Source organism: Berghia stephanieae, chromosome 5, assembly GCF_034508935.2.
Source record: "Berghia stephanieae isolate SIO BIC M18660-M18661 chromosome 5, UCSD_Bste_1.3, whole genome shotgun sequence".
NCBI lineage: Eukaryota > Metazoa > Mollusca > Gastropoda > Nudibranchia > Aeolidiidae > Berghia > Berghia stephanieae.
Genome location: NC_088364.1, coordinates 27,601,416 through 27,617,594, shown reverse-complemented (window position 1 = coordinate 27,617,594; position 16,179 = coordinate 27,601,416). Strand labels below are relative to the sequence as shown.

Below are 16,179 nucleotides of genomic sequence, written 5' to 3'. Positions count from 1 at the left end.
CTACTGTTGAAGCCTATTCTGTTCATACCAAAGCAGTAACGTTTTGAGACAATTTGTCAGTTATATGTATTTGTTGATGAATGGGCGTGGCAATAGGGGTGGTGGGACATTAAAACAACAGAGCTATAAAAGCAATCCGACCATCGGGTTCTAGAAACTCCCAAGAGAAACTGTCACGCAACGCAGTTAGCTGAATAGTGTCACATATTCAAACATACTATTATTCACTTAAAGCCTTTACTCAACTCATCCAGATTTTCCTATTGTGTAGCCCTCGTGTAGCCTTGATAATGACAACAACAATAAAATTACGTCATTAAACAAGACGACCATCGAGAAAAGTAGTTAGTTATGACTTGTATTCATTGGCTCAAGCTATGAGATCATTTGTTTCATTAAGCACCGCCAAAGCAACTCCTTTTTCGCTTTTGTTTGGTGATCGTTATCTTGTATTGTGACGTTGTGTTGTTGTCAGTAACAGGATATGAGTTTACGAAGGCTACGGATCTACTCAGTTCCTTAGTTTATATATTTTACAACGGCCATCTATGCGGGTTTGACTTCGGAACGAATAATTTACAGATAACTAACTTGTGATCTTGTGGTATGACACTCGCTCTCGGATCGGAAGGTCCTTGGAAAATGCTCTTTACTCACATTATCTCAATGTACTCATGTATAAAATGAGTACCTGGCAGTTAGTTGTAATATTGTCTAACAGGCGCCATGTCTTATTCTTCCTGTCACGTGTTGCTGTGAGCAAGTTTAGTGGATATTGCGCTTTATAAAAGCTCAAGTATTTGATTTTTTGATGATGTCGCCTTGTATTTGCTGTAATTTTAAATGGTGGCCATTTGATATTGTTAGACTCTATTTAAAATAAAAACATAAAAAGGTAGGGTGGGGGGGGGGGAAACAACAACAGCAGCAAAATAAACAAACATAAAACAAGAAAAAGCTTGAGGAATGTGAAACGACAGCTTGAATCTGATAGTCAATCCTGTCGCACTCTGACAAAACACATTAATTCACATTAACCAGAGCATTTTTTCTTTCCAATACCCATCAATTAATTCCATTGACACTCCGTTTGTTAATTTAAAAGTTTCAAACAATAGTATTCTAACCGACATAAAAATAATGATTATGTGAGAGTCGGGCAGAGTTATGTATGCTCACGTAAGTAATTAACCTCGAGCATTTATATAGGGCAATATCTACAAAACGTTCCCAATATGCTTTACAATGGTTCCCAAGCCAACAATAACACTTAACTTGTTTGAGGAGACGTGACGCATTTTAGGCGTTCTTCCTTTTTTTAGTCTTAGACAACGCTGTTAATTCTAGGTATTCATTTACACCTGAGTGAGTACAGAGCCTTTTGCATAGATCCCCTCGCTCAGGGGGGGGGGGGGGGGGGGACTCGGAACCTTGACTTTCAGTCCTAAGACGAAGGTCATACCGCAAGACAAACATAGCCACACAATTGATGGGTGGTATAAGTAAAAAGAAATAGGAAATATAACTGATCAGAAAATATGCTATATTGAAAAGGAAATGACTAACCTCTATCAAGTTCCTCGGCTGTTTTTTGATGGTCCTTCTTCCTGTTTTTCTTCCCCGCCTCCGCGTTAACCAATAGCAAGCATACCAGCAACAAGCTGTATAGTGAAGCTTTGTTTAAGTCCATTTTGGGAATCAGACGATAATTGTCTTTGACTAGAAGGATTTAATAATAAGGAAACGAAAGTCAGTACATTTTTCAAAATACTCCAGTACAACAGGCTCAGCCATTCATTAATACTGTATTCGATTCCAAGATATAATCACACCTATGCAGAAATTAGCACACAATGAATGTTCTGTTTCAGTAAAAGATATTTAGGGGGAAAAAAAGGGGGGGGGGGGTAAGTTATCAAGTTAACCAAAGTACAACTATTAACAATAATAAATGTTAAGTAATTTAGTCAATTATATATTATTATTTCGGTGATTGTAGCTTCTTTGTGTAAAGACAGTATCTGTTACAAGCCTGAATTGAAATTAAAACAAGCGGTTTAAAAGACTAAGGTAGAAACTAATGTTTTCGAAATGGCAGAAGAGACCAGTAGTATTCCGCCGGGGGAAAACAACTACATTAATCCAACTTAGTCCTTGGGGATAAAATGACGACTGTTCATTTTCCAAATAATGATATTCTGTCACATTCTTGTACTATTTTTTATTGTTTCACAGTTAGATCCGCAGGCTTGTCATGGTGCAGTCTGTGGTAAAGAAAAAATGACAACATGATAAATAGCTGAATAAATGAAGAAATGAAAATTAGTATATCATATTATAAACAAATAAATGATTGTGTAGATAAATAAATAAACTGTGATTATCCGTGTGTTGGAACATTTGGCTTACAAAAGGAATAACTAGAAACCAAAGTAAGAGAATATTATTTTGCAAAGAAAACAAAATGCTCAAATTTAGAACTGATTTTCTCTGCCCACATGTTAACGGATCATGGGCCTTGAAAGGCCTTAGCCTATTTTATCCCATTAAAATTCATATCACATCATATCTTACTATATCATATCATATCATATATCATATCATATCATATCATATTATATCATATCATATCATATCATATCATATCATATCATATCATATCATATATATCATATCATATCATATCATAACATATATCATATCATATCATATCATATTATATCATATCATATCATATCATATCATATCATATCATACTATATCAAATCATATCATATCATATTATAGTCTATCATGCTATGATTTTTCATCAAAATAACAAAGTTGCAGACTGAAGACATTGCATTTAAACATGGACATATTAATTGAAGTTTGAACCCAAGTCTGTGCTTGATTATTTTCACTGTCGATATTTGAAAAGAAAACATTTCAATTCCATAATTAAAATTCCATATTCTCTAGTCTTAGATTGGCCATTGTCTCGGTGTAAAAAAAATCCACTATTCCACTACAATGTGTTGTTACATGCTTTTCAACTCTTAGACACATGTTTGCAATTCATGGATTCAGGTCCGGTTTTATACAGAAATGAAGAAATAGATAAAGATTAAAATCAAACAAAGTCAAAATGAGAAAGTAATAAATTCAGGGGATTTGAAAATCATAATTTATCAAAGAATGCTACAAAACAATGATTATCTAAGGTTAATATAAATAAAATAATAATAATAATATAATAATAATAATAATAATAATAATAATAATAATAATAATAATAATAATAAGAAGAAGAAGAAGAAGAAGAAGAAGAAGAAGAAGAAGAAGAAGAAGAAGAAGAAGAAAACATAACATATAACATATGGTATAGGGCGAAATAGGATAAAATCCCTTGAATGCCCTTAATATCAAATCGATTGAAAGATTACAATAATGATACACGTGGTAAAGATAGTATATCAACTAAATGTACTCATGTATGTGTGGTGTACAAACATATATCTTTAACCTTCACATGAAAAGCACACACACACACACTCACACAAATACATACATACACACCCACCCACCCACACACACACACACGCACACACAGACACACACTCATACATCCATACATATAGAAGATAACGATAATAAGATAACAATGCATGATATTTACATACAAGATTGAAAGGCATGTCAACAGGATTGCAAACAAGTATTATTCGTTATATATAAATCTCCCACCCCATCTCCCCTGTCTACTAACACCTTGAAATAATTCATAGATTTTGCATTCTTTATTTCAAATTTCAAATTGTTCAATTTCTGGACAATATGAATACCGAACCAGTTTTGTCTTATGTTAGTTTTACATCTAGTGACAAAAATCTTAAACTTGTCCCCTCTAGTAAAAGTAATATTAGAATATGAAAAAAAATCAGAAAAGTCTATCCCATCCAGACCATGTACTAATCTATAAACCTGAATTAAATCCCCACGAATTCTTCTATATTTCAAACTTGGTAAGGCAAGATTTTCTAACCTTTCCTTATAAGATAAATACTGTATGGCATAAATCATTTTGGTAGCGCTGTTCTGTACACTATCAATACTAATAGATTGTCTTTTATATAATTGGCTCCAGATGCAATTTCCGTATTCTAAAATTGCTCGAACGAGCGATTTATAAAAATATAAAAATATGGTTTTATAAAGTCTGATAAAGGTTCTAACTATTCCCACCATTCTGTTTGCATGGCTTATACAATTATCAATGTGTATATGAAAATTAAAAAAATGAATCAAAAGTAACTCCCACATCTTTTTCATAAGACATAACGGAAAGTAGATTGGACATAGAAGTATCAGTAAAATAATTATAATATGGATTATTTTTTTCCAATATGTAATATTTTACATTTTGAAACATTAAAATCCAAAAGCCATGTTGTAGACCATTTGAAAAGTGAATATATATCATTTTGTAGAATGTCATGATGCTCAGTTGTACTATAGATCCTCGTATCGTCTGCAGGCTGAATTTATGCCATAATAGTAATAATATATAATAATAATAATAATAATAATAATAATAATAATAATATAATATTATTATTATTATTATTATTATTATTATTATTATTATTATTATTATTATATATATTATTTTATTATTATTATTATTATATATAGTATGATAATGATGATGATGATGATGGTGATGATCATGATGATGATGATGATGATGATTGATGATGAGATGATGATGATGATGATGATGATGATGATGATGAATGATAATAATAATAATAATGATAATAATAATAATAATAATAATAATAATAATAATAATAATAATAATAATAATAATAATAATAATAATAATAATAATAATAATGACGTGGGGATCATTCTTAATAATACACTGTGTTTTGATGAACTTTTACGTGAGATGTATAAAAAGAGCAAACAAACTTGTGGGAATTATATACAGAGAGCTTTAGTTATCTTGATTTAAAAACGATTTTCCGACTTCATGAAACTGTCATTAGAATTTGTCAGGAGTATGGAAATAGTATTTGGTGTCCTTTCTATAAGCAACAGTCTGCTGTTGACAGTGAGAACGTACAAAGACACGCTGCAAGACTTTGTGCCTGACATTCGTCATCTATCTGATTTTAAAAGATTAAAGTATCTAAATTTCCCTTCACTAAAAATCGTAGAATATGAGGTGATCTTATTCATTCATATATATATATATATATATATATATATATATATATATATATATATATATATATATATATATATATATACAATGCAAATGTAAGACACAGAAACGAATCGTCTCGGCCACAAAAAATGTGAGTGACAATTTGCATTCTATATTAGCTCTAACCATCATTATCGAGCACTTTCGTACCTACGAGTACCCACCAACACTCATAAATATAATATATATATATATATATATATATATATATATATATATATATATATATATATATATATATATGGTTCTTACAATATGGACTATAATGATATTTTAAATTATTCGAATGTTCGGGGAGATAATTTTAAAATATTTGTTGAATTCGTCAATAAGGAAACATACCAGAATTCAAAGAACTGTGGCAATTTAGATTAATCTGAGGTTGGAGACAAAGAATTTAAATTCAATTAATAATTTTTAAGAGTGCCATTGATGAAGATCTTGCCAACATAATATTTGATTTTGATGAATAATAATGCAACTTGACATTTGATATTGTTTGCATTGTTTATATCAATTAATCGGAACTCTCAAATATATAAAGTTAGACATGTCAAATGAATGTAAATAGAGATGATTATATTATAGATATTGACTATGACGCTTATTTTTGTATTAGATATAAGATTATGTTTACAGTTGGACTTGTCAAATGAATGTAAAAAGAGATAATTATACAACGTATATTGACAATGACATTTATTTGTGTATTAGATATTTAATACTCAATATTATTACATAAACAATGAATGTTATTAATATAACTTTGATAAATTGTATCCATGTATGAAAGTTTCACAGAGCATTTAAAGGTTTTTAAAAGTTATTTGATCTTAAACGATACGTTACAATATTGTTAAGTTGCAGCTTGTTTTACAAAACAATAAAAGGACAGAAACACAGCACACACATAAATACAATCTCCTCTCTCTATATATATAATATATTATTATATATGGAAATCCTTGAAGAAAAATAAGACAAAAAGAGGTTGAATAACTTCTATTTTCGACATGACAATAATATATCAATTGAATATTTCCTATTGACAAAAGCACAACTTTAATAAAATAGTATAATAAACCCACAAGGCTATAGTGTCGTTATTTGCAGGTCTGATAACCGAACGCAATTATGGGCCTGATTTATTATCGTTGTAATGGACAGTAGTTTGCGTTGATTTGAGATAACATTATATCAATGAGCACATAATAATTTCTTTTATCAGACCTGTAAATTAGTATACATTGCCCATCGGCGCTTGAGTTTATCCCTAAATTAATATAGTTGAAAGAAAACTAAAAAAAAATTAATTGCAGGTTCTCTAAGGAGAAGATGCAGCCATTGGACAGGTATTTTTCGTCAGATCTAACTTGTGTAATCAAGCATTATTAGCAAGTTAGCAATTACGTTCCTCGAACATAAAAGAAAAGCAGGATCTGTCCTCAGATATTACCACACGACGCCCGGTGCGCGAGCGATGTCTGAGGACAGATCTTGGTTTTCTTCCTCGTCGTTTGACGATCGTTTAGGTTCGGGAACGTTATCTTTATCTTGCTATTGTTGAGTGTACATAGGAGTCAGACTGGAAAAAAACCAAGACCAAATCCTGTACTTGGACTGGTTAGTCGAATGTGCTCTAACAATCGAGTCAAGCAGAGCCCAGAACCAAAGCAAATCAGTGTCGAACATTGTTTATAATTACTTGTCCAGACATTGTTAATTCGTCTACGTTTGTTTTACTTTCCTTTCATTTTCAGTTTCTTTCGTGTTTGTTTCTACGACTTATAGTCTCAATAAATTTTGACAGGAATATTACTCTGTCATTCATATCAGTTTGCTTGTCGCCAAACTGTGGGGTGCTTAATGATATGCTATGATGTGGTATGAAATGAACTGTAATTGGTTAAAATAGGCCAAGGCCTTTAAATGTCCATGACTCATTAAATAAATAATATGAAATTGAATGTAAGCTTCAATTTTATGACAAGAACAGATCAAATGAACGTTCTAGTTTCTCTTTTATCAACGAAACATTTTGTTGATAAAAGGGAAACCCGAAACGTTCATTTGATCTGTTCTTGTAATAAAATTGAAGCTTACATTCAATTTCATATTATTTATTTCTTCGAACTTCGAGCAGCAACATTTACATGAACCATTAGCATGTCAGCATGTCAAATCAATTCTAAATTTTATCCATGAATATTTTTTGGTGCAAAATAATATTCTCTGATTTGTAACTTTATATTACTTTCATTTGCCAACAATCACGCCAACGGATCTAAAAAAAAGTGCGAGGCATATTAAACATCAAATAATCAAAGAATTAAATTTCAGCAATGGCAATAACAAATGCAAATACAATAAAATAATAATTATATAAAAATTGAAAATATAAGATATGTAAGTTTTTCATCATAATCAAACATCTATTGGAACAGTTTGATACCAGTAAAAAAAAAACATAATGAGAAAAATTGTTTAAAAAAAAAAGAAAGCTAAAGAAAAGAAAATATATTTTAAAAAGAAAAAAAAATGTTTTTACAAAATGTACAGTATACAGACAAGACAAAGAGCGCTTTATTGATCAATCATAATCGAAAATTTACTGCATTGAATTATTATAGATCTAATAAGTATTTAAAATCACATGATAAAATTATTTCAAAGAGTCCAAGGCGATGCTAATTAGATATGGGGGGAAAACCCAACAAAGTTACAGACCTCATATTAATAGGAAAGTATTAATATAGTATAACTACAATCCGTAGATGTCCTAAGTTTAGAAAGTTACGTGCCTTTGTATGCGAGTGATCAGAATGTTTATTTGAAGAACGGTGAGGGGAATTGGTGTGAAATTTGGCACCACGTCACCGCCACCACGGTCGCCGTCAGCATCGCCACCACCACAGCCATGCTGTGAGCTGAACAAAGCTACGCCAAGAAGCTAGTAGCTGATCTGAATGTTTACGCATCTCATTGGTAGTTTATACAGAAAACAATAATTATACTTGATGGCTGTTTTTTTTTTTTTTGTTAGATACGAGTACTTTTCGAGACAAGCGGGATATCAAAATAAAAATCACAAACCGATAAAGACACTACCAGTGGAGGTGGTGAATCACGATGACGACGATGATGATGATGATGATGGTGGTGTAGGTGATGATGATGATGATGATGATGATGATGATGATGATGATGATGATGATGATGGTGGTGGTGTAGGTGATGATGATGATGATGATGATGATGATGATGATGATGATGATGATGATGATGATGATGATGATGACGACGATGACAAAATCGATGGTGATAATGATGATTCTTTTTTTTCCATCAATCTTACCAAAGTCATCTTTCTTGGCATTCCACCCCAGTCATTATTCCATGGTAGATTCCTGTAGAAGCCGCCACTGTCTATAAGTCTTTAGAATTTTCACTCGCTTACAAATTTATAATATTTGAATACCACGTACACATACAACTCAGTTTAAACTACAACGCATTATCAATAACACCTTTGACTTTGTAAAAATGAATTTTACACCTCATTATAGTCTTCATCAAACTGGTCAAAATACATTAAGTGCATCCGTTTTTTATTATTCATTTAAATTTATAACGTTGTACGTAGCAATAATTTTTATCATGTGGTATATTTCTTTCTGAACCATCCAGGGAGTTTGACAACACAGTTGTGACGAAAAAGTCCTCCATGCTAGCTCAGTTAATGTAAATCCATCTCGTTTTCCATTTACAGAATGTTTTCTATGTCTACTAAGCACTGCTTGGGGCATCAGTTGCCTAAAGATGGAATTGTGATAGCGTGATATGAGAACATAAACTACTGAGTGGAAAACGACTGTTATTGTCTAGTTTAATCGAAGTCTTCGTCGTGGCTGTGAACATTGAGGGGTTTTTACGATGTTAGTTCATTTACTGCCCGACTTTTTTTTCTCTCCTTTTAAATAAGTTCATTGTCTCTCCAAGGGGGTAAAGCCCTAGAAGGTTTCGGTGCAAGAAGCTTACTGTCCTGAGGTTGTTATCGTTGAGTACTTTATTAGTCGACAAAGTGCTAATCGATATGTGTTATATTGTCATATATAATTTCGATTTATATCCTTTTCATGTGATTTGATCATATCGCATGACAACAATACATTTTGCTAATGGTCTCTATAACGCCTTCTTTCTTTTCTTTTGCTGTTTTTGGTAATAGCTATTGCTTAAGAGTTTTATTTTTGAAGACGAAAGCTTATTAAGTGTAGAATAGTCATTTGAGTTGAAAATCATTCACAGAGGCTATGATTTAATCCATCGTTAGTTATGGTGACAGATTTTGAAGTGATATCGCGATGAATATTACTGTAGTTCTCAGTGCATGTATTATGTCCTTTCACTAGATAAAGACATCAGTGTTTGCGTTTCGTTGTTGGACGAATCATCATTTTAATATGTTTCGTGATTTTGCTCAGAGAAAAGGCATCAAATATCGTAATGCTGTAACATTATTATAGATACTGGAAAAACAGAAGATATCGATGATAGTTTGGATATGATGTCCATTTTGCTCATCGTAAAATAAGACTATTTTTGTTCTTGGATGTCCGTAAGATGGTACAGTTTAAAACGTCATGTAGTGACAATGGTCAATCGTCTTCCTATAAGGTCTTGGCATCCTGAGAAGGAAGAAAAGAGTTGTTTTTTTGTTTTTAAAAGCGCTAAGAGAATTTTCTAGTATCAAAACATTAAAATATAATTAGGGTGTTACAAGTGTATCTTAAGATCACCAACTGTTTAATAAATAAACGTGGAAAGACATAAGAAAACGGCTTCAAATTATACAAAACAAGCATACAATACACACACACATACACACACACACACACACACATATATATATATATATATATATATATATATATATATATATATATATATGTGGAGAAAGTGACAAAAACTCCTTATATATATAAAGAAATGATTTGTATAAGAAAGACGCCGCTTAAGTTTATTATACTCACAGATAGATGAGAAATCCTTTCTAAAAGGTAAATCGGTTTTGATCAGGGTGCCACAACATAATATAGGGAATACATGTAAGTTTAGTTTTAGAAGTTTACAGATGTTTGCCATGTTTTTATGTCATTTTATGTCTCCATATTATGCCTGAGAAAAATATAGAGTATTCAAGGTATAGGATTTGGGTCATGACTGGGGAAAAGTAATGTTTCTATATCCTGGCAAAGGCAGAAAGCCATTGCTAGAAAAGGAGAAACAGTTAAGGGAACATTAACCCTCTCCTTACCAACTACGAGAAAATCGTCACATTCGTCACGATGCAACCAACAACTTTCTCATCTGATTATTCTTGTTTCTCATAATACACTTTGAAGAATATTTGTTTATCATAGCTATAAAAAAAAACTTGACACTGTAATGTAGAGCTCATTTTGGTGAACAATGTTATGTATAGAATATACTTGTTAATCTTCTGTTTGAGTAAGAAAAATCTATTTTTGTGTTGGATGGATGTGAATTTTTGGAGAAAATTCTGAAACTGGCCGGTAAGGAGAGGGTTAAAGGTCAAACCAAAAAAGTCCGACTGCCCTGCCACAGTGCATGTAAATGCCTCTTTGACCGCAAACGATCAGAATATCAACCAAAGATGTAGATATACAACACCAGGCATCGCTAGTACGTAGATGACCGAGTTTTCTGGTGCTATCGTTTCATCATGAAAACTACAATGATTCTAATGGTCCGACTTATTTAGTGACCAGTTATTGGGATCATGTCTACGCTGAATATTCCATTGTGGCTTGATACAAGCTAATCTATCGCAAAGTACTTCCTGCCAGATCTAACAGACCAAGCTATCCAATCACTGCTGGGGGAACAAGCGGTGGTGAGGGGGGGGGGGGGTTAGAAAAAAAAGACCAACTCGACATCACCCAGGATCGACCTTGGTCCCTTGGCGTGCGAAGAGATTACTTTACCGTCTGAGCTACAGGGATCCCGGATATAATCTAATCAATTGGCAAATTAGGCATTACTCCTATTGTGAATGCACGTGATAATTAGAATAACAAATAGGGATTGATACCTTGCACCAGTTTAATGGGCCTTACAGCTGTTTCTTTTATAATGATTTTCACAGTTGGATAGAGTTGAATTGATTATTTCCGGGTCATTAATCCATGCATAGTATAATAGGTTAGTTATACAAGATCCCGGGTCTATTTGACCCATTTGACGAATTTCAATGCTAAGCTTGTTTTGGGCATCGCAGTTTGATTTCTATTACAAATATTGACTGAGTCAGAAGAGAACTATTTCCCGAATGCCGACCATCAACACACCATCCGTCCTCATAACCTCTGTGAATGTGGCCGTTATCCGAACATATAGCGAGTTGTATTTTAGGATACTGTGTGCTCTGTTGAGAGACTTTTATCAGTATGGTATATAAGGAATAATCCAATAACCAAGTAGACATAAGAGAGTAACAACAGAAGGAACAAAATCGGCACCCATTATCCTTTGGCATGGTGCCTTCTGGTTGAGTGAAAATATTTTGCGTACCTAATCAGCAAAGTGCCCGATATGAATGGGAGAGATGTCAGATACTTCTTGACTTCCGGAAAACAATCAACAAAACAAATTTGTAAAGTGCTCGTTGTTTATGGATACTGTGTAATTTTTTAAAAAATGTTTTAGAGAAATTTTTTTTTAGAGAAAGGGATGAATAATTGCTCGGACAGAAAAGCTATGAGTACTTGTCATTTTAAAAAAAACCCTTAAGCCTTGATATAGCGCAATATCCACTCAACTTGCTCAAAGCGCTTTACAAATCAACACTTAACAAGTAGAACGAGACATAGCGTCTGTTTGGCGACATTACTCTCACCTGCCAGGCGGAGTTGTCGTACCAATAAGGTCGCAGGTTCAAACCCCACCACCGCCGCGGAAAAAAAAAAAAAATTATTCTCTATTGTCTTCTGGCACTTTTCTACTCACTTCATATCTTGTTGTTACCAACATAAGTGCCTGCTCCACTCACTTTTCTGAATTAAAAATTCACCCCATACACCGGAGCATACTCAATGTCTCAATCGTTTCTATGTTATATGTTTGTGATGAAAATATTGGCTATTAAGCTTAACTGCTGGTCAAAATTACTTCGCGATGGTGGCGAACGAATCGGCGATCTCAAGAAGTGGGTGAGAGAGGGATCTAGAAATGACTTTGGGTTTGAAACGAATATTTTTGTGTTCGTGGATAGCTCACACGGTAGAGCCACGCTCTCACCTGCCAGGCGGAGTTGTCGTACCAATAAGGTCGCAGGTTCAAACCCCACCACCGCCGCGGAAAAAAAAAAAAAATAAAATAAATTATTGTCTATTGTCTTCTGGCACTTTTCTACTCACTTCATATCTTGCTGTTTGGCGACATTACACTTTTCCCGAAAGAGACAACGGGGTGAACAGCCGTGTACTCATTTTACAACTGACTTCAGTGAGAGAATGTGAGTAAAGAGCCTTTCCCAAGCTCAAGTATGCGTCTCTCACTGTGTGACTCGAACCTTGGACTTTCTGGCCCAAACTTGTCATATCTGCATTTTGCGTGACCATTTGGCACAACATTTTGCAACTAAGTTTAATTGGTATTGATATTTTTAAAAATTATAAATGTTGAAGTCACCATGTTCAATGGGCTCCTCAATGATTCATGTATTCCCCCAGCAGGCCATTTCAAGCCAATTTAATGTTATGCAACATCTATCGCATGATAGGAGTCCCTTTTGTACTAGGACACTTACTTTAATAATTCCGTCATACTCATTCATGTCTGGGCCCAGTGAGAAATTTTGTAAAGGTGCCAATTTGATTATTTTTAATGCTTACGATAACAATGCTATAGCTACAATACTATTTCCTTATTTTAAAAAAAAAAAAAGAAAATTGACTACTCTCTCTCTCTCTCTCTCTCTCTCTCTGTGTGTGTGTGTGTGTGTGTGTGTGTGTGAGTCTGTCTCTCTTTCTCTCTGTGTCTCTCTGTCTCTCTCTGTCTCTCTCTCTCTATATATATATATATATATATGTGTGTGTGTATGTGTATGCGTGTGTGTGTGTGTGTGTGTGTGTGTGTGTGTGTGTGAAATGTCTGCATTGACCCCGATCCGACAGCAACATTTGAACAAACCTCAATCACTTTCGAGATTTGTTAGTTATTTAATTTACATTGATACGTATTGGACGCTTGATATTATGTGGTCTGTGCGTGTCTAAAAGAGAAAAGTCGGATTGAATTAACTAACGAAGATTAGGTTTTAAATCAGAGTGCCAGTGGATGGGAACTGAGAAACAGCTATTGCTACCACTACGAATCAATGAGATGGCTTTTAGTTGTCTGATAAAGCAGGAACAAAAAGTACCCAGCTGGGTGGTTAATGCTTTCTGGCGCGTGACTAGAACCCGAACAAAATTAATCCTTAAGAGCTACCAAGACTAAGAAGGTAGGTCTCTCTCTCTCTCAGTTTATGTCACGTGTGAAGTTGAGTGGTAGTTTGATTGTGTGACTTAGGATTGGACAAGATGGTGGATCATGCTAACGATATGAGCTTTTTAACCTATTTCTATATAGATAGTATGTGCTTGGCTAAGAAACTCATAACATTGCCATCCGGAAGTATAACGGACCAACACACAAAACTATGTGTAACCATGAACTTTTATAGTCTGGTTCATACAGTTTAATGAGAAGTACTCATAAACGTGGATGGCAAAAACAATAACAAAGACTTGATTGGCGTCATCTTCGTTCTATCTATAGCGTAATATACTAAATGGGCTAAAAACACTTTACATGGGATGTCAGGCCAACAAGCTGGAACTATGACCGGTGCGAGGAGCTTGTTTTTCCTTTACAAAGACCAGCAGCAATTTACTCCTTTGACACGAGAAAAGAGCCTTTTTTTAGGGCGCTCACAGTGGGACTCGAACCAAGGACCCATTGGTCTGAATTCCAGTGTTTTGCCAGACGATCACAAAGCGAGACTAAAATGATGATGACGATGATGATGATGATGATGATGATGATGATGATGATGATGATGATGATGACTGAGATAAAGTCGATTGGGGTGGGGGGGGGGGGGTTTCGATCAACCGCCTCTGCGCTGTGTGGCCTTGAGCTCGTCCTTGCTCAATTTGCGGCGCTGCATTGCGGCTGGCGCCTGGGTTATTCCATTCTCCCCTTGGAATAGACCCTAGAGACACATTTCGCCTATGGGATAAATAAAGAGAATTTCGTTTATTTTTAAATTTTATTTAATGAAAACGGGCTTAGATGTTAGAGAACTTGATTTATGTACAAATGGTACATGTTCGGTTTCTCGTTGACTTCGATTTGTTTCTCATCCCTTTGTCCATCCAACATTTATTGGGTAATTGGGTCTTAACCCGATCTTCTAAAAAGCTCTCACTATGATATATGTATAGTGGAATAATGTCATGCCAAGGCCGTAAAGGCTTTTAAAGGACTGAAATTGGACGGGTTTTTTTTATCGTTCAGGAATTTCAATCCATCTCAATAGAAATAACATGCAAGATTAACTTCTTGTAAATTAATTGTTATGTGAAATCATTTTTAGCAATAACACGTCATGTGTAATACAAGCTGATTGTACCTCACGATTTAGATTGCCATGGTTATCACATAGTCTCATAGCAGATCCTTGCATTGTTTTATATTATAAGCAATGTCATCGATGTCAAATTGGTTGAAAAGGATTATGAAGATGCTAAAATGACGATGATGATGATTATGATGATGATGATGATGATAATGATAATGATAATGATAATGACGATGATGATGATAAAGATGATGATGATGATTATTATCATTATTATTATTATTATTATTATTATTTTTTTATTATTATTATTATTATTATTATTATTATTATTATTATTATTATTATCATTATTATTATTATTATAATTATTATTATTATTATTATTATTATTATCATTATTATTATCATCATCACCATCATGATAATGATCATCATCATCACCGTCGTCGTCGTCATCATCATCATCATCATCATCATCATCATCATCATCATCATCACCGTCGTCGTCGTCATCATCATCATCATCATCATCATCATCATCATCATCATCATCATCATCATCATCATCATTATTTCAGAACATTGCTTGACGTATAGGTCATTTTTCAGTATCTGGTCACAAAATCGACGGTACACGGTTTCCTTTTAACCCTCTACTTACCAGCCATTTTCAAAATTTTCCCCAAAACTTCACACCCAACTTACACAAAATAGGTTCTATATCACTCAGACATAATAGCAGTAAAAGTTCTTGCGAGACATAATTTCTTTAGTAAAACATGCTCTACAACACACTGTTCATTTTCTTTAAATTTTATGATGTGTGAAAGAAATTTGAAGGAGAAAAATGTTGGTTGTATCGTAACGAATGTGACCTGTAGTTGGTAAGGAGAGGGTTAACAAAAAAAAGACCAAAAAATAAAGAACGTGAAAGAAAGAAAGAGCATTCCTATAATCATCTTACGCCGGAAGAAAGACAACCTTATAAAATATTTAGTCACTAAAACTATACGTTGATTATTCCCCTTGGATAAATAATTGTCTTAAGGATCAGGGCAAAAGAAGCCACACATAATATTATTATCGCCCTCATCGTCCTTTATTTTCATGACCTTTATTTTAATCGTCGTCAACATCATCATCATCATCATCATCATCATCATCATCATCAAAATCATCATCATTATCATCAAAATCATCATTATTATCATCACCATAATCATGGGCAACAGATGCAGCAACATTATTATGGTAAGCATTTGTACGGCTATGT

The 16,179-nt window shown here is 33.6% G+C and overlaps 1 protein-coding gene across 1 annotated transcript in view; it reads right to left on the bottom strand.

The window, feature by feature from the left end:
• The window catches only part of LOC144972685 (neuronal acetylcholine receptor subunit alpha-7-like), a 218,229-nt gene that overhangs the window by 92,752 nt on the left and 109,298 nt on the right, over positions 1 to 16,179 (bottom strand). Inside the window, exons 2-3 of the mRNA XM_078914199.1 lie at positions 8,610 to 9,942; positions 1,567 to 2,264 (exon numbers count right to left, since the gene is read on the bottom strand). Of these exons, the coding sequence (XP_078770325.1) occupies positions 1,567 to 1,690 (124 nt within the window). The 5' untranslated portion in view covers positions 1,691 to 2,264; positions 8,610 to 9,942. The remainder of the gene's footprint in view (positions 1 to 1,566; positions 2,265 to 8,609; positions 9,943 to 16,179) is intronic.